We start from the raw sequence: 26,004 nt of genomic DNA on the forward strand, positions 1-26,004 counted from the left end.
AACCATCATCACCAGAATCTGCTTGTGGTAAACAGATGAAGAATAAACCTACCAGGCAAATCCCAGAACAGTTCAAGTTTATGCTTGTGATTATTCAAAATATCACAGTTTTAAATGGATTTGGAATGATTTTCCTCACACCGGGCTTCAAAGAATTCATCAAAGAATTCTAATTTCTTGCCAATAAATATGCCTAAGTTAAAATTTAATTTTTTTTTTTCCTTTTGATGACTGACATAAACCAGGTGAGGTGTTTGGGGATTTCTTTTTTTTTCCCTTCCTAAATTTGAGGATTTCTTATATTAAGTATGCCTAAACAAGAGACACAGAAGTTCAATTAACAGCCTTAAAGCAATCAAGCTTTTGTTTTCACATGTAAGAACTGTTACTACAACAACACTGAAGTTAAAGGGGGGACAAATTTATGCAACAAAAATATGCCAATCACCATAATTTTGAGTTGATTTTTAAACCTGAACCCTAGAACACATGTAAGAGTCCTCCAAGCATGACAAGGGTCCATGCTGAAAGAGAACTTCCAACCTCAAAATCTCAGCATGAGCAGGAATTAATTCCACTCTTCACTGCACCCACTGGAGCTCAGGTCAAAATTTTCGCCTCAGTTACAGGTCCACCATTCTACAGAGGAACATCTACTCTTCCTGGGAAAAAACAGCTTAAAAAACCCCCAAACCAAAACAAAAAAACCTCAAAGAAACAACAAAAAACCCCCATCTAAACCAAACCCCCCACACCTTCCCAGGTTTCTACAAACCTTCAGTTCTTCCCATTCCTCTGAATTCTGTAAGCTGCTCAGTGAAATATGAAATACTCTATGAATACTCTATGAAACAGCTCACAATTTTACAACACAAAAGAGAGGCACATCATGTAAAAACAAACCCCTCCATGCTTGTCCACAGAACAGTCAATGGGAGCTCCAAGGCACACTGAGGGGGAGCAGAATGTGCCAAAGAGCACCTGGAACCTTCTCCCTGCCAGGAGTGAGGCTCAGCACGCTCAGAAAAGCCACACTGATACTTCTGGCAAGGCTAAATATACATGGCATTACTGAAAATAGGTCACCTTTTTATTTATAACAAACAAATGGTCTGCTTTTCACTACCCAGGTGCTTATTTTTCCAGTAAGGATCTGCAGATTAAAGGGTAAATTGTACTGCACAAGATTTTGATTCTTTTTCTGTGACATGCACAACTAAAGCCCATGGCTGCAGCTGTTTTGGATCAAAAAACATTAAACAGACTGTTTATACATTACACATTTCAGTTTATATTAATTTCCTATCAATTCTGATTTAAAGGTGCTTTCTTTCTGGTTATTTGGCCATACACCTAATTTTTGCATGTGCATTTCTTTCCCATGGGCTGTTTGTGTAGTACAGCTTATACCTATAGTCAATTTAATTTCATTCAGCAACACAGTTAATAGCGATGAAACATCAAGAGAAACTTTCAATCATTTCTGTTTATGTAGAAACTTTATAATATCCAGAGCTCTCAATCTATCTTCTTTTGTAAGAACTAAAATTTACTTTTAAACTCTCTACATGACAGGATTTTCTATCACCAAGAAAACATCTTTCTATTATCATGAAAAAGTCAGTTCTGAAGGGAAATAATCAAGATGAAATTAAACAAAAGAATATTTAGACAGAAGTGAAGTTAATTTTTCTAATACTGTAGTCTGGCTAAAGTGTCTGGAAAGGAAAAACAGTCCCCTTACATGGTACAGCTCATTATATGAGACTCAATATTAACTCAATTAGACAATAGAAAACTTGAACCAAACCCCATTTTTGCAGCAGAAAAGGAATTACTTACCTACTCCAGTACCACACCTGAATGTAATAAAATATTCAGATTTATTCAGTTTCATCCACAAGGGCTATTGAAATAGACATTTACATTTCAAACCAAGAAAACCTTTCTAAAAATAGACATCATTTACACCTCTGTTAGAGATCTATGTAAATACAAGGAAGGACATGGAAGCAGAAAGCTTGAGTCAACAGGAACAAAGGAATTGTTCTCCAGTAAGAACACAGCTGGAAAACTGGTTCATTATTACATTATGATTTGCTAACAAACTCTTTTCTCCACATTTAACAGTAACAGTATTTTCATAACCTCAAAATGTATGAGTAGGTTAAATTACTCACTGTCTGAATTGGCATTAATGTAATAAAATTATTCAATTTTGAAGAGTGAAAAAATATGTAAGAGAGGAGAAAGCAGCATTTTATGAAAATGAAAAAGTGGTCAGAAGATGCAAAAAAACCTCCTGCAAATCAAATCCCTCATTAAATGAAACTTTTCACACTGGAGAAGCAGCATCTTAATTAATTTAATAGAACTGGCAATGTATTATTGCCAATTATATTAACAGCATTATTCTAACACAGTTAGGAATTCCTGAGATAGAAGTTTGCAGCATAAACTTCTGATTCTCAAAGAGATTTTCCTTTGCTCTCAACACAAATATAAAAAGTAACACCAGCAATCAAATCAAACACGAAAAGTGATAATAGGTAAAGACTGAAAGCTCATGGGGAAGTAATAGTCTTCTGTTATAAGGTGTAGAACAAGCAATTCAAATAATAATATTTTTTCTTATTTACAACTACTGATATATGACACTAGGAGATTCACTATTAATGCTGACAGTATTTAAAAAATGAGAAGCACACAGAAGCTGGAAGAAAAGAATTGATGCTGACATTAATGTAAGATTTTATTTTTTTTAAATCAAGAAATAATGACAGTAACATCTATGCAGAAGTTTATCTTTGGCTCTACTTCATAAAGAAAAAAGAACTTTCTGTCAATAACACCACCTTTAAATGCAGAGATGTTTTATGCCTTTTACTCCATTAGTGGACACAAATACAGATATATAGCATGGAACAATACTTTGCACAGTCATTTTTAATGATAACTCGTTCATCAATAGCTTTAAATCACTCCTTTCCTTGGGGGACAGGAGCAGTAAGTTCTGTTGGGCTCAGCAGTAACAGCAGACCTGGAGTCTGATGGTCACACAATCGGATAAAAGACAACAGCAATGAATTTATGGTTCATCATAACTTTTTTTTTTTCTTTGTGACATGTCCATAATAGAAAAAAAATCATTAATGGCCTTATTTACAGAGAATGAATCCCAGCTTGAACAAACCCAATTTACCAATGACACTCTGCCAACAAATGCTGATTCACCCGCTGAGCAAGCGAATTAACCATCATTTTCTGTGCAAAATAACAGTAGACAAAAATATAACTTGGCAGTACTTCCCTCTTGTTAATGTGGACACTAATTAGTTATATAAAAAATATTTGAATTAAATATGTCAAGGTCTCAGAACTGTTTGAGTTCCTCTTTGCCTAATTAATCCAAATATTTAAATTTGCTTCTTCATGTAATTTGGTATTTCAACCAGAATCCCACAGACAGGCATATAAAATTATTATTTGCAGACTGCTTATGTAGGTCCTTTTTGAAACCTGCAACTAATATGAAGATATAATCCCTTTATACAAAACATTCTTTAAGAAACATTGTCTCTGTTAATTAGCCAAGCGCTTACTCTATTCTCTGATTGCCAGACCTCACACAGCAGACAAGTTATTAAGTTTCCTGATTCTTCTTTTCATTCTTGATGTTAGAAAATCCTTACAAATAATATTTCAGGTAAAACTTCTTTTCTTATTTTCCCAGAAATTAAGGGGGAAAAGATATTGTGGAAGCTGCAGTGATTAGCAATTGTCCAATATTTTATTTTATTTAAAAAAACAAGACAGAAAGCAAACACTGCTGTGTATATTGGCCCATCTTAGTTTGCTATTTTCCCACAGTTCTCTTTAAATTATGTTTCTTGCAGCATCCACAGAGTGCTCTGCATTTAGTGTGATTATTACTTGAGTTCTCTTTCACAGGACAAACCACAGTTTTTCATTGTTATCCCTAGGATCCCAGCATTTATACTCTGTAGGCTTTTCTAACATAAATTAATTTTCCCTGGGAATACATTCTCCCTCTCTTTCACACACAACTTTAGCACTACAGTGAGCACTGAACAAAACCCAAAAAATGGTGAGATTTCAGTCTCCTTTACTTGCAAACAATGTTACAACACTGTTTAGCAGTAAAAGGAAAAATAATGCCTGACAGCTTCTTTTGTTGTGGGCTAAAAATGGAATTAAATTATGAGTTCTACCACTGAATCCATAGGCACAGTTCAGGATCATCCATGTCTTCACAAATTATGGAAAACTTCTATCCAACTAAAAAACAGGCTAATCTATCATTTAATTTTAAAATGGACTGATATCATTAATTCTAAATTTATCTTTCACCTTCTTTCCTGTTCTAACCTGTATTCAGAGCTCACAAAAATTAAAATGATCCTCTTCTCTCATTAGAATTTTTAAGCTCTGCAACTTGCACCTGGTAGCAAGGATCTCATGTGAACAGACTCACAATTTCTTCAAGCTTAAATGAGCTCCAGAAAGTCACATCTCAGCCCATTTGCAGTGTCATAACTTACAGGTAATCTGTAATTACATTGTCTTCCTGGCAAGTGCTGGAAGTAATATCAATATTCTTCATAAGCAGATCAGTCTTCCAGAGAAAATCTCCTGGACACATGGCAAACTGTGAGTACCCATGGGAGCACACAAGGATCTGTGCTGGGCTGCTCCATCACTGTCAGTAATTTGATATGAATTTAGAAATCTAGCCAGCATTTGGAAGCCATAATTCCTCTAAATCTTTTTAATGTCACAAACTGTATGACAGTTATTTTAATTACAAATACTAATATCCTACAGAAAGGAAAGCCATACAGATAAAATGCTCACATGCATTTTATCCTTTGCTTTTTAAAGGGGGCTTTAGGATAAACATGCAGAAGGGATGCACTCTCAAAATTAAAGAGTGCATTCAAAATTAAAGAATCAGAAGTGAGATGGAAGGTGTTTACTGGGACTTAAAAAAAAAAAAAAAGACAAAAAGACATTCTAGTCACGTTTTATTAATTAACAGGTGCAAGGCAAAGTTGCTAAGAGGGGCTCCTTCCATACTGCTGAACAGAACACAACTGCTATTACAAGAATTACAAAATATTATTTAAAACCACAGAAATAAAGCAGAAGTTTGTTTCCTTTTCAAAACAGAGGGATGAATGTAATGCTCATAATAATACGGCTTTTATTAGGATAAAAAAAATTGAGTCTTAATAAAGTGATAAATAGGTAATAAAGAGACTGCTGCAAAGCTCCAGGCAATTTAGTTTTCAGATCACTGCCACAGATTGTGTTGTAGAGACAAAGAAAGAAAATGAGAAAAAAACAAATAGCTCAAGGATAATAATAAACTTACTCCCTTAAATGGCAAATACTTGTTTTAATGGAATAGAATTGCCAACACCACTAGGTTCGCAAAAGGCTAGCAACTTTTCAGGATGGTATTTCTTGCAAATACAATAGCTAAAAGTGGTAACAAAATTTGAATTGACATATCCATAACACCTGCAGACTCACATATATAAATAATTTTCCACAAATGGAAGCTTTTTTTCCTCTGAAATTATGTTGCCTCACATCATTATTTTTCATCATACTTACAGAGAATAAATCATAAATAATAAATTCTTTCCATGAGGAAATTACCACTTAAACACTGAACAGGAGAAGTGGTTAAGACACTGCTAAGAAGCAATTCACTGATATCATTTTACTAACTTAGTTGAACAATTGCCAAGTCAGATCAGTCTTAAACTGCATTCAATCCAAGATGCAGCTTTGAGGAGTGTTTTTTACCAAATGCTTCAGAGGCAAGTCAAATAAACATCAGAATAACTATTCATTTGGCAAACGTACAGAAAAAACAAATCTAAAAATATAATTTATGGAAGTGAGATTTAACTCCATTTTATGCATACAACTTCACACTGATTTTGTAATTTAGAAGGTGCCTTACACTATTTTCCATTCATGTAAAATATTGATAAATTCAGAAAGCTCAGGAGCAGCAGTGGGGTCATGAGTTGAAGGCCCCTGTGCCCTTACAGACGTGGAATATTCTGACTCCAGATGAGCTGAGCAGGCATGGCTGAGCACTGCACCTGACATACTCACTTCAGACAGGATTGATTATGGTAGGAGCAACACTCTCCCTGTGTGTCATGTTACATCTGCTAAATATACAGGTCTAAATGCAAACTGAGAAACAGCCTGGAAAGACCTGATTAGGATGAGAAAAATGTGCTCTGTGCTGAAGAATAACAAATATGTTGCTTTAAAGCTGCCAAAAGGTAAAAAAGCTGTAGGGCATGCAAGTATGGTCAGACTTTGTCTAACAAACAGGTGAAACAAATTATTCTTTCTACCTCTCAATCTATTATTTTTTAAAATTAAATTTACCCTGTTTACTTTAAAAAAAAAAACCCAAACCAGTTCATGTGCATTTGTGAGGCTAAAATTCTTAAACGAAATAACCACCGATTGCTGTGTAATGTCAACTGATCTTAACCATGGAACCTCATAAACTACAAGTGAAACCAGATATTTTATTTCTAACCTCTGCTGCCAGCTGCTGAAGAGAAGGGGATGCCACGGGCCGTAAGGTTGAGTTGCCTGTGACTGGATTATGGAGGCTGATGTAGGCCACAACATTTCTTTGAAGAACGCTCCTGAGATCCTACAACACAAGCAGAAAAATGGTTACGACTCTGTATCATTATAATTAAGGCTGTTTTTGTTCTTTTGGCTGCTTCTAGGGGAAAACTGCACCCTACATTTCCATCCTCTGTGATTCCCCAAGTATTAGTTAACTACTGCTTCTCACAATATGCTCTTGGAAACTTCAAAGGATATCTCAGTGCTATTTCTCTATATAGCAAAAGCTATAATTCCATTTCACACATCATCTAAAGAAAATGCAAACAGGTCTGGGAGGAATTAAAAATTACTACACTTGTAAGGCCAAAAATGAAAACATTACACACTGTGAAACAACACGACGGCCTTTTAAACTTATGCCTTACAGAAGACAAACTTCAAAAGCAATCATTATCAACAGTTAAATGGACTCAAACATTCAGAGACCAAACTCAGATTTGAATTGCATAACTTTCCCAGTGTTTTCATTTTATTATTTTTTAGACTATAAAAATAGCATGTACAAACTGTTTCAATTATTATCTCTTTTTTAAAAGGATCCCCTTTGCCTTCTCAGTAATGAGTTCCTCTTTGCATGAAGTGGCTCTTTATATTGAACAGAAGGGGTGTAACGCAATTACATCTGATGCAAAGCTGACTTGAAGTGGAACTAAACAAATTTTGCTTCCAGCCTGGATCTTTTCAATTTGATTTTTTCACCCCCTCTTGTTTCTGAAGAATAATCATGTTGGAAGTATGAAATTTCAATGAGGGTTGGCTGCTTCTAATGCACGGTAAAAAGCAATTAACTCTTTATTTTATCTACTGTTTTAATTCATTGAACCATTAGAGCTGGAAAAGCAGTTATGAAATTCTCTGCCTAGAGGAGTAGCAACTCCTTTAATTTATGACCTGAAGTCTACTTTAGCCATGTATGATCATCAATACTTTTTGAGGTATTTTCCTTCAACCAGCTGATTCCCATTCTGTTCAAAGTAAGAGCCCAAGGAATTGTCTGGGATTTTGCCCAACTCCTCAGCACAGACCTGTGAGAAGTGAATCAGCACTAGCCATGGAGACACTGCTAGGTTTATTTAATTCATGTAAACCATAGCATGGTTCTCTTCTTTCTCTCTTGATTCACTTCTCTCCACACTAAGCCTATCGATGCAAAATTATTAAATATTAAACCCTCAAGAAGGTGAAAAAGCTTTCTAAGCTCTTTCTGTGCCTGTGCTGTTTTTTGAGGTTTTCCGCCCTCTGTCTAACCCTGTCAATGCCCTTTTACAAAGCTGTGCTGCACCAGGGAGGGAAAGCAGCTCCCAAGGGTGCTGCATGTGCCACCTCCACAGCCATGGCAGCATCCTGGCCCCTCATTACCCCAGGAATGCCTCACAAGGTGTTTTCCCTGGACTAGCTGTGCAGTACACGCGTGAACACAGACAGAGGGCAGCTGGCGAGCCACAGTTTCCACGTGGTGATTCCATACTTTCAGCAGAAGGAACCCTCCCTGCAGTGAGAGCAGCTTTACCTCAGCCCACTCGTAGGAGCCCACGTTGCCCAGGGCTGTTCCTCCCCACGAGCAGAAGAGCAGGGTCCTGTCAGGCCTCCAGCCCCTCCTCACCTCTGCCATCAGGGCCTGGAGCAGGGCTGTGGTCACAGCAGTGCTGCTGGCCCAGCCTTGCCCACCATAGCCCTGCAAACTGCTGTGGTGGCTGCCAATGATGACGTATCTGTCTGAAATTAGGAATAAAAAAAACAAACAAAAAAACAAAGTTTTTTTTTTTTCCGGATACTCAGATTAAAAGAATTCCAAAGAACCCTAAAAATTAACTGTATTAGTAGCGTGTAATGCCATTTATACAACACAAAGCTTTCAACAAAAACGTATGTTGACATGCAAGACAATCATACAATTATACACAAAACTGTGGGTGGTACTTAAAAATGAAATAGTAGATAAATACATATATACAGTTTCCTAAAATAATCCCCATACCTCTGCCTTTCTTGTTCGATTATTGCTCTCCTTATAGATCTGATATAAACCATTTTTTATAGACAATCATGCTCACAGTAGAGTGTTATGAAAAAACCACAAAATAATTAGCAGGAAATGATCCTCAAAACACATCAGCATCCAAAAAAAACCCAAACCAACAGACAGACCAACCAAAAACCAAAAGGTGTGGCAGTACAGCAGGAAACAAAGAAAATACACAAAGTATTAGTACTCCCTCACCTGGAAGACTGTGTTCAGTGCTCACCACCCTATCTCAAAAAAGACATGGCAGAAACAGCAGTGGAGCAGCTGGCAAACAGATTAGAGATAATCAGGACTTAGCCTTATGTGGAAGGAGACATTAAAATACCTGGACTGCAGGTTTGGAGAGGAGACATGACAGAGGGATAGAGATAATGAATGATACAGATATGGTAAGTCACACCAGCAGCTGTGTTAATGCTGGAATAAAGCATTTTATAGAATGAAAAGCAAGAAGTTTCAGCCTGAAATAAAAAATATGCCTACGGTTACTCACTGAAAAAAAAAAAACAAAAACCAAAAACCAAACACACTTTTTTTTCCAGAGAAATAAAATTCAATCTTCATCTCTCAAGGCATTATATGTAACCCTAATACCACTCACAAGGGAGAAAAACCCCCTTATTTTACCCCATAACCACTGATGTGTTATAACACTTTAAATAACATGACTGACTGGTGTGACTGAGGCCTGTCAAGAAGTCCAAGCAGATTATTCTGAATGAGCTATTAAACTATTAGACCTTCTGGGTGAGATGAATTCACAACCCTCTGAAGGATTGTTTACTGGTTTTGCTCTGATATTTTGTAAAGTCTCCATCTGGCCCAGATCTAGACTTTTAAAGGGTTTTTTTTCCTATTTCAGGATATTAATAGAAAACATAAGAACAGTTATCAGCAGTGAGGAACAGTGATGCCAGACCCACAGCAACCCCTGAGTGTCATTTGGGTTCCAAAAAGTGGAAAAGTTTTCTTTTTCTTTCTTTAACCAAGGGAACTCATTCACCTGCTGTCAGTTGATCACAATGCAGCAACAGATTGCTGCATATTGCCCACATCTTGTATTTGCTTATAAAATTAAAATATCTACTCAGTATGTTTTGCAGTGACTGCTGCCTGGGAAGAATATTAATAGAACACTTTGATTAAAAAAGCATTCTCTATCAAACTGGATTTCACCAGCATTGTTCAACAAAATATTTGAACATGTTGTTTAATAAGGAATCAAAAATGCTTTACAAAGGGATGATTTTTTATGTACCTGTAACACAATATTTTCAATCAACTTTGGGGGTGTGTAGGTATGGAAATGAGAATTCCTTTCTAAAAACAGATATGCAAAGTGTCAACCTAGATTTACATAATAATTTAATGTAACAAAATTAAATTTAAATCATATAATTTTGCATCTTGCGTGTTGCACCAGGATATGCTTAATTATAGGTTGCACTGACAATGAAAAAAACATAGGATTTTCAACTCCTTAAATGACAGGAATTAGGAACCAAAATGAATGGCCTTACACGCCTCTAGGTCATTAATGGAAGTGCCACTAACACAGGGGGATCAGGCAGGATCAGTGCTTGCCTGTATAATAATTTCCCTTTAGCCTGTGAACAGCCCATGTGAGAGGAGAGACACCTTATTAAAATAATACAGGATATTTTGACTGAGAAGGAAGCATCAACTTGCTGCTGGAGATGGCAGCTGAATGAGCAGGGGCAAAACATCACAGCTGGTGCCTCCTTTGAAATTCTTCATCTTTGCACATCTCTCCCTCAAACAGAGGCAGAACCCTAAAGCAAATGACTGCAGGAAAAGCAGAGGAGAAAGGATGGTCATGCTTGCAGAGACAGCTGCTGTCCTTTCTCAGAATCACATGGCAAAAATGAAAAAAAGAGAAAGGACTGGAGATAGAGGAAAAAATACCCATCAGATACCCTTGAAGGTGATAAACAGGACAGAGCTCAGGTTAGGGATGGGCTGGACAACAGGGATTTAGCATTAAAAAGAGTGTCTTTATCCTGGCTTTCCTTGTTACACATCCCATCTTCAACCATGTCCAATAGAGCTATAAAATCAGTGTTACATTTTCTGGGTTTTAAAATGCTACCAGCTATCACATTTCATCTACTCCTAATGATTTTAACATCTTAGTTACACTTCAGATCCTCGTTCTTACTCCTCTGATCAAATGCCAGCTAACATTACAGAGATGTGCTTGTCTCTATGTGTGTGTTTGGTGGTCTTTAAGCAAAAAGTAATAAATTCTACCCTTGGTGATGCTCTGCAGTCTTTCATTAAGCACTAAAGATAAATTTTGCCTTCTTTCTACACTTCTGTGAACATAAAGGTGAATATTTCATGTGTATGAAATGAGTAAAAACCCCATCAAAATGACAGAGAATCAATGCCATGAAAATATCAAGATTCAAAGCAGTTGAGGAGGGATGACTGTAGTGTCAACCAGGAAGAGTAGAGAGAGAAAAAAAGGTTTAACATTGATTGTGTACAAAATATTGCAGAGCATTAGACATTTAACTTGTGCCTTCACTAGAAGACAGTTGTTATGGCTCTTGTTGAGCTGGACATCCAAACTGCTGCCATCTGGGCACTGCTACTGATTTCACTTTTTAAAATCTCCTTGGATTCCTGAAGTTCAGCACATACTGGCAAACCTCCAAAAAGTAGTTTTGATTAAAAATGTAATAATGAGATGAAAGGTTCAGGTACAGAGGAGATAGAAGACCTGTTAAGCAGAAACTGAAGCACACTTTTTATTCTTTTTCTTGCCTCTGTTTCACAATTCAGAAGACAGAATGTCTAAACATGGCAGTTTCTGCCTTTCCAACTCCATGACAGCTATTTGCAAAACATTAATAATAGCAGACTGGTAACTTCAAATTCATGAAGGAAATTAAATCCTTCATAGAAATTAAATTCACTGTGCTAATTGTTTCCTCTGTTGCTTTAAACAAGCCAAAAGTCTGGTGAGAAGTATACAGTTCTGCATGCACAAAACTGATTTGTTATTTCACCAACAGGAATAAAATTTTCTCCACCTCCTCCATTCCATGACTTAAAATATGAAATGACTGGCCTATCCCCTAAGGGACTGTAAAGAAATTTCCATCCTTTCTTCACAATCTAATATAAGAGCATTAAGGCAAACATGATGCTGTTTGTGCATCATCCACACGCTAGGAATTGTTTGCACTATTTAAATAACCAGCAACAGCATTCATTCATGTTGCAGAAAACCTTCATCCTTTAGGTAAATTCACTAACAAACAAAATAATCTCCAAATGATCTTATGATATCTTGATGATAACATTATTTCTGTACAGCATCAAAGGACAAAGGGAGTTTGTGCTTTATGTCCCAGTTGCATTTAGAGTTCCATTGTTCAACCATCACACATAGAGAACAGTAATTATTATTCATAGTTTGTATAAAACTAGCTTCAGGTATGATTGAGACACAAAATAAGGCTGCAGCAAAAGTTAAAACCATATTAAAATTAAAACCATTAAACAACTGCTTGTACAAACTACTGATACTCTCTGTGCTCCATGTGCAACACCTGCTGCTTGTGTAAAAATATGCTTTTTGTAACTACAATATCCCCTTCAGATCATTCTCTATGTAACCCTCATATTCTGTTGTCACAAATCACAAAATGAGTACAAAAAAGTATTTTTCTCTCCTCTGTATTAGCGAATTATCTGGCAAAATAGGATCCTGATCCCAGCTATGACTCCCACCCATTGTGAAACAAATAATCAATACAAATGACAAAGGGAAACTTACCAGGAAATACAGCTCCTTTTAGATATCCAATGACATTAGAAATTGTCTTGTAAGTTGTGACAGACTGAATGTTCAGACTGATTGTTTTTTTGCCTGTTAAAAGATGAAAAAAAAAAAGAAAATGTTGAACTTATTTACCCAGCCAAGAAATGTACAGGCCAAAGACATAAATTTCACACACATTAAAAAAAAGAATTTAAAATGAGGTTAAAAAAAAAACTGAATAGGAACCACAGATTGAAACACATAATATGACATTATTTTCTTCAACCTATTTTAGCAGCATGATTCAAAGATGGAATCTCAAAAGGGATCTTTACTCCTAGAGTTAAAAGATCATTGAATTCACTCAATAAATGCTGCCAGAATACAACAGAAAAAGAAAAGTTATAAGAGTAGGATTTACATAACTCTGTGATAACAAAATTTGCCTTAAACATCATAGGTTTTTCTCACCTAATCCTTCACCAAGGTCAATCTAACAGTAACATTCACAAAATTATACCTGGTTTATATTACATTTTCTTCTGGAGAAAAGCCCCTGTGATAAATCAGACGGGAGCAGTCAGACCTCCCCACAGCTTTGCCAGCACAGCCATTGGTGATGCTCTTGTGAACATGTGCCAACAGAAGCCAGGGCTTTTTGGCCTAGCTGGCATCAGATGAGGAAATGGTGCAAATACAAAGGCAGAATGATTTCAAAAGCTGCTAAAATGTAAGGAACTTGCCAGTACTGCCACACTATTTGAGACTGCAGCACAGAATAAAGCCAGAGTAGAGCAAATATATATGAGTTTAAATAGATTAAAAGAAGGTGGGACACAGTTACCACAGGAGTTCCTGCAGTTTGTGACAGTGGAAACCAAACAACCAACCATGGGCAGCTGCTGGCACCTTCCAAACATGAAAACAGAATGTGTTAACATCCAGCTCATCTGAAAGGCCATGACTTCTACCCAAGAGACATGAAAATGTCTTGCACTGCTTGAACTCAAAAGCAGCAGCAGTGTGCCAATGAGCAGTGGCTGAGCAGGGGATTCTCCTCCACCCATGAATTTTTTTCACAGTGGCAGAACCGTGCCTGAAGCATCTCCGGGACACAATTCCTCCCATGTCCATATCCCAGCTGCCACAGACCACAATAAAAACACTCCACAGATCATTCTGCTCTCCGTGTCCCGTGCCATTATCCTCCCATGGATCTATTTCTATCAGTTTCTTCCCAGGCCTTGTTTCCTGAGGTGCACAGAATTTGGGAGTGGGGAGTTAACTGCAACATGTGAAACAGAAACAACACATGGTTACTGTTCTTCAGGGTTCATTTGCTGGTTCATACAGTAAATTTACTTCGAAATGTTCTTAAAATAAAATACAATATATTTTAATTAATTTGTCTTCATTGGTATTTAAAAAAAAAGCAAGTGAACTGCTAGTATTTGTTTAAAAAATGAATTAACAATAGTTATGCTATTTTTTATTCAGACAAAACCTCTTCAGTTATCAACAGATGTGTCTTCTCTGTGACAATTCTGGTTTTGCTTGAACAAATCAGTGTAAATGCAAACCAAGCAGTTAATTAAAAATAACCCTGGCACATGACTTTGCAACAATCAGTCACAGCACGTTAATAATTTTATTTGTCACATAATTAACTTTGCTCTTCTGATGTAAGTTACTGTATTTTAAAATTAATATTAATGCCATGTAAATGAATTGTTTGTTCAATAAATCCACAGATATTATTTTAGAATTTTAAAAAAAGTAATTAAAAATAGTCCAAAGAATTCCAAAAGGGTCTTTTAAAACAAGTGAAAACAGCTCAAGCCATCTATGTTGATTAAGCAGTTTAAATTTAACCTCGATTATGCAAGCTACTTCTTGCTGCTGTTTCTCACCTACAACCATTCTAGAGCCAATTTACTCTTCTTAAAAAAAAATATTTTAAAGTCAAAACTGATTTCCTTTCCTTTTCCTACAACACTTTAGATGTTTGTTCCTTTAGGCTTCTTCTCAGACCAAAAGACAATAAATCCTTTTCAAGACATCTGACTTCACTGTTTTTCCTTAATCAACATCAGCTATCGAGTCTGTAACTGACAATAAAGACACAGAAATTAACTTCTGGCAATACCCACACTCTCAGATCAGATACTCCAGTTAATAGTCATGTAACACAGTAGTCAGCTTTACAGTGACTTGGGCTTAAAGGCTTAGAGCACCAGATGAAAAGGCTGAAACTGCTCTTTGGAGTATACAGCAGAAGCAAAATTTAATCCCCTCTAAACAGTTCTGACAACAAACCTCTTGTCCTAACACTGTATTTTAAGGATCTTGACAACTTTCTCTATTTTTTTTTTTTTTTTGGCCCATATTCCCTGGGAAGCTTTGAGGAGACTTTACCTTAACATTATTCAGGATACACTATCTTTATGTAAGCTAAAAGCTGCTTTTGGGATAGAAGAACACAAACATATTTACTGCTACTTTTATTTATTTATTTCCTGACCTGGAACTTTTGAATTGTCTCATAGCAAATGACAACCTTCTCCTCTGACATTTACATAGCCATGGATTTCTAAAAATAACTATTTTTCCTCTCATTTGATAGACAATTTTAGTACTTCAGATGTGAAAAACCTATTTGCAGTAGTTATGTTAAAAGAACATAAGTTAGGCTTGTTTCTTTTTTTGTTTTCCTTTAACTTCATCCCAAGCTCATGCATAGAGGAGTAAAAGCTTGAGTCTCATTTTCAAACAGGTTGGTTAACTTCTTGAATTCTGATCATGCTAAACATCACCAGACAGTTTTCTAAGCATTTGAGTACTGGATTTTAAAAAGCATCTTTAGGAATTCAGGTTGAAAATTGAACCCATTTGACAAGATTTTTGCTAATCACAAAAGATTTCTGTACATGCCCACTTAACTGCAGTACAGAAAAATCAAGTATTAATTGAATTTAAGGATTTCAACAGAATAACTCTTGGATTATAAACCCAAAGCTATTTCAGTAGACTGCTGAAATAAAGTATATTCAAGTAATTCAGTAATGCAGTTTTTGAGATAGTTCCTGTTGAAATCAACACCTGAATAAATGTGAACCTGTCTGAAATCACAACTGACCTAGAGATTTCAAACATCATCAAACATCCATGCTCACACGACTTAGGGGACACTAATTGAGCTGAAGTATTCAGCATAAAACTGCACTTGACAGATCATCGTGTCAATTTGAGTGCAAAACCTAATTTACTACGTATTTTATGTCAGTTTTCAAGTTAAACAGAGAAATTTAAGAGAAGAAATACAATCATCACACACATTTAAGTAACAGTAACACAAAAAATACTACATGCAACATGGCATACATAGAAAAGTGAATAAATATAAAATAGTATATACTTAATAATGTATATTATCTCAGAAAAATATTGTGTGATACTATAAAATTACATATGCAAAAATCAATACTGAATCTATGCAATGTACAGTATTGTTGAGGTATAAAACTATTTGTACAGGAATGTGTCAGAACTCCTAGCCAGATGTCCTTGTAATGAAAAGCCTCCACTTTTCTTGTGTATAAACAATACACCATATAAATCTGATATCTCTAATATTTTTGTCTAAAAGATTTCTATTTGATTAATCAACTATGTCACCTACTGACAACATATTCTCCTTTTTGAACAAATATTCAGAGATCTTGAGTCTCCAAGTCTAGTCTTAGTATGAAGAGCTTAATGAATAAACGCCTTGGTATTTGATCATCATCTTTTTTGACCTACAATGAGGAATCCAGAAATAAAACTCTTCAGATGAAGAGTTTTTGAAATAAGAAATGCCTAGAATAAAGTCCTTTAAGGAGGCTCTAAACTAGGATGGCCTAATGTGATACAGAATAAATGTGTCACAGTCAACATCAAAGAGAGTTGAAAATGCTTCTGATGGTAGAGTTGAATTTCATAACCTCACGCTACTTTCATTCTTTACCTGCTTTATAGCAATCAAAAGCAAAGCATCACAGAGGAAAACATTGGTGCAGAACAGAATTCTGAAAATATATCTTGATCATTTACAATTCTGGTAGAAAAACTCTCTAGGCTTCAGCTGGGAGTAGAGGGAAGATACATAAAAAATACTTCACACTGTTCATGCTTAATTCTTCTCATGGACTTCTGTTTTAAAAAGGAACAGAATTTAAAGTGATCATGAAAAGAAAATCTGAGAGTATTGGAATAAATGTCTGTAAGTTTTCATATAGATCAGAGCTCCCTATTCAACTTGTTCCTCTTTCAAATGGCAGTAAGAGACATCTGCAGAACGTTGTTCCATTTCTGCTGTTGTGTACAATGACTCCAGATTTGGTAGATACAGTGACATGCACTGCCACACAATCTGCTGGCATCTCTCTCTATTTGCTTCCTTGGATTCATGTTTAGCATAGTCCAAGTACCCAGAAATTATGGTATCGTTTGCATATTGATATCAGAGTGTGAGATGGCCCAGCCAGAGTTTATTAAATATGGGAGTCTTTATTTTCTCTGACAGGTAGCAAACTATGAAGGAGAAACACATATAATATTATCGCAAGGCTGTAGTTTAACCGGAGAAGATATTCACTTTATCACTCCATGGCCTTCCTCTGACTGAAAAGAAGACAGGCTTGATTTGCACTAGTGCAGTACTTGGCAGAGAATTTTATTTATCTTGGATGAGAATCGTATAATATGGAAAGTAACAGACTCTTCCAATTATTCCTTTTGTATAATTAATGATTCAAATTTCACATTATCAAAGTTGACTATAAACTCAGTATAATGAACAGCTGACACGTGGAACTACAGAAAATAGATGTTAAAAGTCTCATAAAAATTCATTGTGTTGTGCTGCAAACCTTTCCAGTACCAGTCAGTTCTGGTTATCAGTTCCACTCACCCATTTTGTCAGAGGAGGTAGATTTGTTTGCAGCCTACAACAGAGCTCTGCACTGCAGTCACTGTGATGATTCACTATTGATCAGTGACTGTATTTTGTAGACTAAAAAAAGGTTATAAAAGATCAAAAGATTCTACCTAGAAAAGCATTTTGATCTGAGTAATTTTACTGTCTGCAGCAGAATGCTGGGAGTCTTTGTGTACCTGGCTCTATTATTCACACAGTGTTTGATATCATTCAAGTTACTTAAACTATTCATGCCTTGCCTTTATAATTTTAAAAGTTAAAGAATAAAAAAATTACACCTATTGCACAGGAAAAGGCATTAGCAGGTGGTAAGAAGTGGGATGTTTAAGTGAGATCATTGCATTTACACTTCCTGCCAATTGAGCTGCCATACCAGGTCACACCAAGTGACCACCCAGTCCTTATCTCCAAGAGTGACCAGTACATAAATGTGGAGAAGAATGGAAGAATAGGATGAGCCTCGGAACAGGGGGAAGCCCCAGACACCTGGAGACTGATCACTGCTGAAATCCTGGATCTTTCTCACCTTCTCTCTTCTCAGGCATTAACCAGGTTGAGTATGAAAACTGACACTTAAAACCAAAGGGGAAATTTACACCCATAACTCTGTGATGTGTTTAAATAGCAGGCTTCCAGGATTTCCATTCAAACCAAAGTATGTGGTCATTAGTGTCAAAAACCACTTTGTATATTAATTGCCATTAGATGGATTTACATTAAATGCTCAAGAGTTTAATTGAAAAAGGGTAATTTGTACATTACTGCAATCTCCCAAATAGTGGGAAACTTAACAGCAACAAAGGCAGTACACAGCAAGACTTCCCTCATTTATGTTTATAGGAGTGCTTTAGTTTTACAACAACCTTCACAATGTTCTAGCAAATATCCTAGTGAGATTTTGTAAAAAAAGAAAAGAAGCTTCAAAAGTTTACAGTTTCTCTATAGAAGTTCACTCTGAAATTCCTTCTAATTGCCTATCTTTGGGAAAAAGTTCATGGGAGCACAGAATTTCAGATTAATGAGGATTAACAATAATGTACCATACCAAACAAAAAGCAAATCTAATTACTGACTTCATCTACCACCAAATTAACAGCTGACTTCAATTCCCACTATTTGCTTTGTAGGTCCTGAGCACTCAATCTGTGTGGGATGTTGGCCTCCATCCTCCCACTCCCTCTGTCACATTTTGTCTCTTGAAAACTGCAAGGCTAAGGGAAAAAAAGCAGCAATGTGAGAAAACTATATATAAATGTTTAATCATTACTGATGAATCTGCTGTTCAGCTTTTTGAAACATAATGATGAGAGAATGATGATCATTTTATCCTAACAAATTTCAAGCCAACCAATCATCTGAATTGCTCATTCACCTCTTTTGACAGATAAATGATGAGTCCCACGTCAGAAGTGAAATCTCTCTCTTAAGCTTCTTCAAATCAACAGGAAGACTGCAAATTCAACCTTTGCTCTTCTCTAATGCATTGCTGTCCTCAGCATTATCTCTTTAGCTATTACTAGTATTAAATAGTTCTACACCATTTCTTATCATGAGACCAGGCTTTTATCTCTTCCATTAAGGCTGCTGCTGAACAACAGCCCACTCTGTGCTCCAGAACACCATCAGCTTCACATTAGTTCAAGGAAAAATATATTATAATGCATTACAAAATTATACAAGGCTTCTTCTCAGTCCCTATTTTCTCAATAAATTAAGATTTTTTTTTAAAAAATCCCCCTTGGATTACTGTGTTTCAGAAGCTTTACATGAAATCACACACACAAGCTGTTGTGTTCACCCAGAGAAAACCAGACATGGATTGGCTCTCTCTAGAGAGAATTGCTGGCTTGGAATATTCTTTCTTTCCAGAAATTCTCCTCTGACACAATTCCTGTCTTCTCATGAAAATAAAACAGACATGCCACACCTGTCACAGAAAAAAGCAGAGTAAGCTGCCCTTTAGGGTGATTTTGCCCTGCAGCCTCCAGATAAAGCTTTATGAGAAACAGACGTTGTGCAGCCTTTTATCTTTCTAAAATGAGTGTCATTTTCCAGCCCAAATTCAGGCTTTGCTCCAGGCACTTCAGCTGTTGGAAAATCCTTCAATACTAACAAGCTTCATGCAGCCTACCTGGAATGGGTAAGCTCTTGTTCCTTCCAAAATGGCCTTTTCCCCTTTTCTACTGGTTGTGGGGACAATAATTTTTAAAATTAAAAGTTTATTATTAAAAAATCTAGTCAGCCATGCATGGAGAACAATTGCCCTGCCTAACCACAACAGCTTAAGCCATGAAGCAGGAGGTTTTCTGCTTTCTTTTTCAGTATGTATAACTACAAATGCTAACACAAGTCATAAAATTAATCAACCTTTTTTATGACTTGTTGTATTGTCCTCCTATTCCACAATAACTTTCCAAAAGCAATAAACAAGGGATACAGCACATGATACTACATTGGTTGCCCTTAAAATTTGTTTTTCCTGTTATCATCACTGTGTGTAGGACAGGACACAGTGGTTAAATTAATTTGCCTCCTCCTTTCCAGGACCACAGCTTCAAATCAATTCATTTAAATGGCCCTTATAGTGAAATAAACCATTTTTTTCTGGAGAAAGATGCACAGGTAAAAAACAAAACTGAAGACTGTTTACTGAAGAATTACTGTCTAAACATGCACCTCATCTAGAATGTTCTCTGCAAGATGTTCTTCTGGTGAAACACTGTGCTGGAAGACTGTAGCATCTATATCAACTTATATCAGCAATAAGCTTTTTCAAGCAATAATCTGTTTGACTTTGCTAATGGCATTATTTCTAGGGAGATACTCTGAATGCATTCATCTGGCTCTACTCAAGGTATTTTGCTCTTATCATGATGGCTGTTTTCCTGGTGAAAACTGGGAGAAAAAGCTGCCTGAGGGTTCAGGTAACAATACACTGTTTGTTCTATAGCATATACAAATTAAGGAACATATTTAGAATTTAAGTGCTATTATTCCAGAAAGAGGAAAAAAAAAAGCTCACAGAATAATATAGTTGCTGACATCTTAATGTTAAAATCACATTATTAGGAGTACAACCATACTGCAGCACTAACAAACCTCCCTACTGATGGCATCTACACAGAGGAGGTTCTGAGTCAGTATTAAGAATTAGTGCTCAATGCCTTCTACTATTTTTTTTAAACCACAACTTCCATCTATCAGATTTTAGGAGCAGAATTTTTAGACTGTTCATAGAAAGCATCTAAGCAAAACACACCCACAATCAGCTAAACCTCTTAGTTGTATAGTTGTAGACATTGGATTTGGAGTCTGAGAGGAACGTCCCAAGGGTGAAGTGGATTTGAAAAGCATTACCTGCAGCTGGCAGGTGGAGGGGTGTGCACCTGTCTCTTTGGGCAGTCTCCTCAGGCAGGGAAACAAGTTTTCTGGCAAGCAGTGCAGAAATTGGTTGTACCAACAGTGTTGTGAGGTTCAGTCGATTCTGCCTGTAGCTTCCATCTTAAATGACAGAAAGGGAAGAGCAATTTAGTAAATGAAAATTAGACTTTTATCCTTCATAAACCGAACACAAAAATGCAAATCTCTACCACACAAGTTAAAACAATGGATTTAGATAAGCAGCTGTTGTTTTGTGCTTATAATACTGAAAAAAAAAATTAAAAAGCTTCTTCAAGAACATGTATTACAAAATTACATGTACGTATTATGGTATCTGGGCAATAGTTCCATAAGAAAGAAACTGTTAAATGAGTCTGAGCAGATATTAGATTGTGAATTAAACATAAATTAAATTGGTGTGTAGTTAAAGGAATCACTGAAATATGGAAGTACTGATCAGCAATAAATTTCAAATTCAAGTAAAAACTGAACAGCTGAAGGAGGTCTGGAAAAAGAAGGTACTAAACAGACACATTGAATGGTGAAAGGTATGGATCAGAAAGCATCAGAATACTTCATTTACAGCTGAAACATCTTAAGCAGACATAGCACAAACCTCTCAATATCAGCAGTTTCATGCAAAGTATTAAAATCTCCCTTTAACAGAAAAAAAAGAGAGTTTGCATACACCTGCCTGTCGAACACTTGATCATGGAAAGGTTTCTGATGAGATAATGAGATATTTTGCGAGACCAACTGACAGAACTGTGGGGAAAAATAAAAACCTAACTTTGCACAACACAAATGCTCCGAAACACTTAGGGAAAAACATCAGTTTTCTCAGTTATTTCAGATGTATTTGGGGATCACCTCTTCCCATGGAAAGCAGGAACTCTTCTGGGAGATGAAAAGCCCACCATGGAAAAGGAGGGGAGGCTGACAGCCTGGGCAGGGCACAGCTCTAACACAACCTCACAATGTCCCTGCCCCTCCTGAACCATGTCCAAACCTTCAGCCAGAGATTCAGAATACAAGGCATCTCCCTGAGACCTCTGTGAAACAAACACTGTAATTCCTGTCAACATTGAGTTCTTTACTACCCAAAAGCATCCTTTAAATTCTGTGGCACTGCAGGCACAAGGGGAGGAGGCTATCAGCAATCAGCAGCATGTTTCAAATAAGTTTCTATGAAACTACTTCCAGGACTGTTACTGAAACACAGTGTAAAGAAAACAAGAAGCCTAGACACATTCTAAATTTTTTTAGGGTTTGTTTTTTTTTTTTTTGTAGTACTAGAAATTTCTTAAACTTTTTATAGTACACCTTTAATCCTAATGAAAAAGTTGACCAAATCTGTATCATTTCATCATGGAAAAACAAAAGGTGTTGTTCACCTTTAAAACTCAGTGGCAAGGTGATCAGTGTTCAGTTGGAAAGAACCACACAAATTTTTAGGTGGAGAGGTAAAACTGGTTCAAAATATAACATTAAAAAAAGCCTTGTCTCATCAAAGTTGGTCTGGGTTCAAAATCTCTTAAAGTTGTCACATCAGTGAAGTGACAGCAAAATCAGTTTGGTCAAGAGTGTTGAGAGTGTTTCTGCATTCAAAAAGAATCCCAAAAAAGTCCATCAGAGATGTGCAATTGAGACATTATTTTCTTTCCAGTGTTTGTCAATCTTCAGCCTGTATTACAGTGGCAATGAAGCCCAAAACGTTTCAGATGAGAAAAATCTCTCCTTTCTCCAGTTACTCACAACTTGAGCTTCACACCTGAATAACCTGTGAAAGATACACTTTCAAGAACAACTTACAGGAGAAACCCCTCCATATTTAAAAATGAATCATCTCACAATAGAAGACTGAGTTTGAAGTATGGGAGAAAAAGAAAAGAGAATCTGTAGAAAGACAGATTTAAGTTACCTGAGCAGATTTATCTGGAAGAAAAACTTTCTAATAGGAGGAATTCATAAAGACTTGCCTAGGCAGATGATAAAATCCTCTTTAACTGAAATCTTTATAGAGAAAATTGTGAGCAAACATCTGTCAGGAATGATGCAGATATGGCTGATGCCCTCCCTTAGGGAAGGTGCTACATTAGAGGATCTCCTGACATCTTTGCCAGACCTAAATTCTATAAAATCCTCTAGTAACTAAACTTGACGAACTTCTAACAGAGAAAAAAAACACCATTGAATTCATATTAAAAAATACTTGAAAAAGGAAAAAACAAAATAGTTCCTTTCCCTCTGCCAGGCATTTATTAATTGCCACTTGTTAAGGAGGCTGAGGAAAGCAATGTGCACCATGACCAGATTTCAAAAGTGAACCATCCAAGACCAATCTCTCCAGTGCACATTTAAAAACCTGGAGATTTCCAGGGCTGCTGCTTAAAGCCTAATCATTCAGGTTTAAAATACTCCTGGGTTTGGTGCTGTAGTGAGAGTGAAACAGAGCAGAGTAACTTCAGAAAGAAACCAACACACTGAAAGAACCTGGGGATTCTTGCTGGGACTTTGTCTGCTGGATGCCAAACCCTTCAGCATCTGTGGGAATAACAAATGCTTGAAGGATAATTTAAATTTGCCATTTTGCTTCTAATGAAATTTAGTTTTATAGCATGAAACTCTTCCAAGAAGCAGAATTCCTTCTTCTGTGCAAGTCAAACAATGTAACTGAGCCAGGCCTAGAACCACTATTAATTTCGGAAAGTCCCTGGAGAACTTACTGTAAAGTGAGGAAGAAAATACGGTAATCAATTATTAAGTTAATTTTAGGAGCACAAAAAAGAAGCAATCTTTAGAAAGTTTATGCACAGAAAGCAAGGCCTGAATTTCTGTTTCTGCAGTGACTATGGTTTAGGTTTTCTTTTTCAATGCAAGCACAAACCTTGGGCACCAGTTTCCACTCTGTTCAGCCTGGGACACTCCCCCAGCCCAGCAATTCACAGTTCTCCATCACTTAACTTACTGGTACTGCCAACATGCTCTGGGATTTCTGAATTTAATAGTAACACCTGTCCACTGTACCCTACTCAGTTCTGAGCAAAAGTACCATTTTATCATCACATCAATGACTTTCTGAAGACTGAAAAACCAGAGTTTTACTCACAATATCATACTTCTCTAGCCCAAAAATATTGCTTCACCAACAGCTTCCTCAGTATTATGTGAATAGTCTTTAATTTGCATTTCTCTAAGTTTTGTGTTATATGAATCACCTTTCTGTTCACTTTTGTTTAAATTCCAGATTCAAAGAAAGACTGGAAAGAACATCGTATTTCATCAATATGTGTTTATTCAAGGCACCTTCTGCCAGGATCAGATAAAACAAAACTTTAACAACTAAAACTGTCTACAAAGCTTACTGACAGAATTCATCAAAATAACTCCTTCTATGACCTAAAACACGGCTTTAATGATTTTCCCCAAAAATAAAGACAGCAAAAAGTAGTCTGAGTGAAAACCAAGCAATAATTGTTCATACCCACGTCTTTGACTTTCTGCTGCATTAATAATACAGCAGTATTAGTTTTGAAATATCTGAAGTGAATGGCTCATTAATTTTTCACCTTAAGCTTAATAGAAATTTGACAAACAGTTTTATGCTGAAAATAGACACTCCAAGCAGGACTTCACAGCTCGTGATGGGAATAAATTAGAGCATAAAAGACAGAATAGTGTGTGCATTTGGTCAAACAAGATGGTTTTGTCACTCAGCTCCTCAAGTGAACAGTTAGTGCAATGCATTCCTGTGAAAGAGGCATTCTTACATTTATTCAGTCCCAGTGCACATTCTGCACTGCCCTTTGTCAGCACTTGATCTTGTATTAAGCATGACAAACCCAAAGATCTATAAACTACACGTCATAGACATTTATGTTATCTGTGCTTTGAACTTGTACCCAGCTTCCCTCCACCTCTGTTGGTAACATTCAACAGCTGCTAGCTCCCACTGGTTGTCCTGCAGCCAGTCACAATGATCTGTTTCTATTTCTCTGAAAAATCAGGTTATCTGTGGTTTTCCTGGCTTTCATCTAACCACAGATGGAAGATGCAAGGATCTGTGCAGCACCTACAACAGGAAGGCTCTGGGTACTGAACTCACACCACCACTGCTCATCACCAGAATTTTGCTAAGCAGCAGCTACTTGATTAAATCTTCATCTACAGCAGCTTGCAATGCTGTCCCCATGTCCATTTTTAACTCCAAAAAGCAGCCTTCAATTAAGCCTCCACATCCCATTTAACCTCTGCTAGACCCATCTGCTACACCTCACAACGTCACTGACGTATTTTTTGCCTTCCTAAATTTTATCATGGAAAAAAGAAACTCATTCTAGCTGTTATTTCTTGCTGAAAGTGGATACAGTCAGAATATTGACCCAGAAAAAAGTGGTGCTGTTCTGCAAGCAGTCATGAACAGGAAATTCTGGGAAAGCATTCCCACACTGCTCACCAAAGTCACATAAAGGTTTTCCTGCATGTTAAGTCAAACAGAGATGTCTTCCTCTAACACAAACCGTGCTGAAAAGTCCAAGGTGTTTAAAATGGAAGTAAGAATGGATTTTATTAATGCCAAGGAGAAGACCTTAACTTTCAGACTTTCAAATATCAGCCAGGAAAAGCAAAAAAACAAAACTGGCAGAGAAAAAAGTTACTCAAGAGGAGCAGAATCTGGAGCAGGAGCCTACAGAGTAGAGGTAACAAGCAGTTTCCTGCTATGTCTTTATTCACTTCTCCATAAATTATCCACTAGAAATGCAACTGGAACATATGCCAGTTTTGAAGTGCTTTGCTTCACTAGCCGCTGGTAAAAATACGGAGGAAGAGAAAAATATTTGCTTCTCTTACATAAAAAAAGAACTTTGAAATTCTGCAACCAGGGATTTTAACAACAGCCAGAAGATTTTAAAGCAGCTTTACAGGCAATGGAGCACAAGATGAGGAATCACAGCAGCATTGTGTGGCAGCTTGCACTTGAGGATGCATGGCCACAAATGGACAGGGGATGCTCAGAACTATGTTGTGATTGGAGAGATGGGTGAGGAGGATGGCTGTGCCCGTGAAAGGTTTATGCACATTTACAGAAAACACAGAACTGAAAGGCAGTGAGCATCACCTGGAAGAGAA

At 36.6% G+C, this 26,004-nt stretch overlaps 1 protein-coding gene across 1 annotated transcript in view; it reads right to left on the bottom strand.

Moving 5' to 3' along the window:
- Positions 1-26,004, bottom strand: part of NAALADL2 (N-acetylated alpha-linked acidic dipeptidase like 2) — a 312,928-nt gene that overhangs the window by 74,546 nt on the left and 212,378 nt on the right. Inside the window, exons 6-9 of the mRNA XM_058812368.1 lie at positions 20,851-20,994; positions 12,531-12,623; positions 8,207-8,412; positions 6,596-6,715 (exon numbers count right to left, since the gene is read on the bottom strand). Of these exons, the coding sequence (XP_058668351.1) occupies positions 6,596-6,715; positions 8,207-8,412; positions 12,531-12,623; positions 20,851-20,994 (563 nt within the window). The remainder of the gene's footprint in view (positions 1-6,595; positions 6,716-8,206; positions 8,413-12,530; positions 12,624-20,850; positions 20,995-26,004) is intronic.

Source organism: Ammospiza caudacuta, chromosome 11, assembly GCF_027887145.1.
Source record: "Ammospiza caudacuta isolate bAmmCau1 chromosome 11, bAmmCau1.pri, whole genome shotgun sequence".
Classification (NCBI taxonomy): Eukaryota; Metazoa; Chordata; class Aves; order Passeriformes; family Passerellidae; genus Ammospiza; species Ammospiza caudacuta.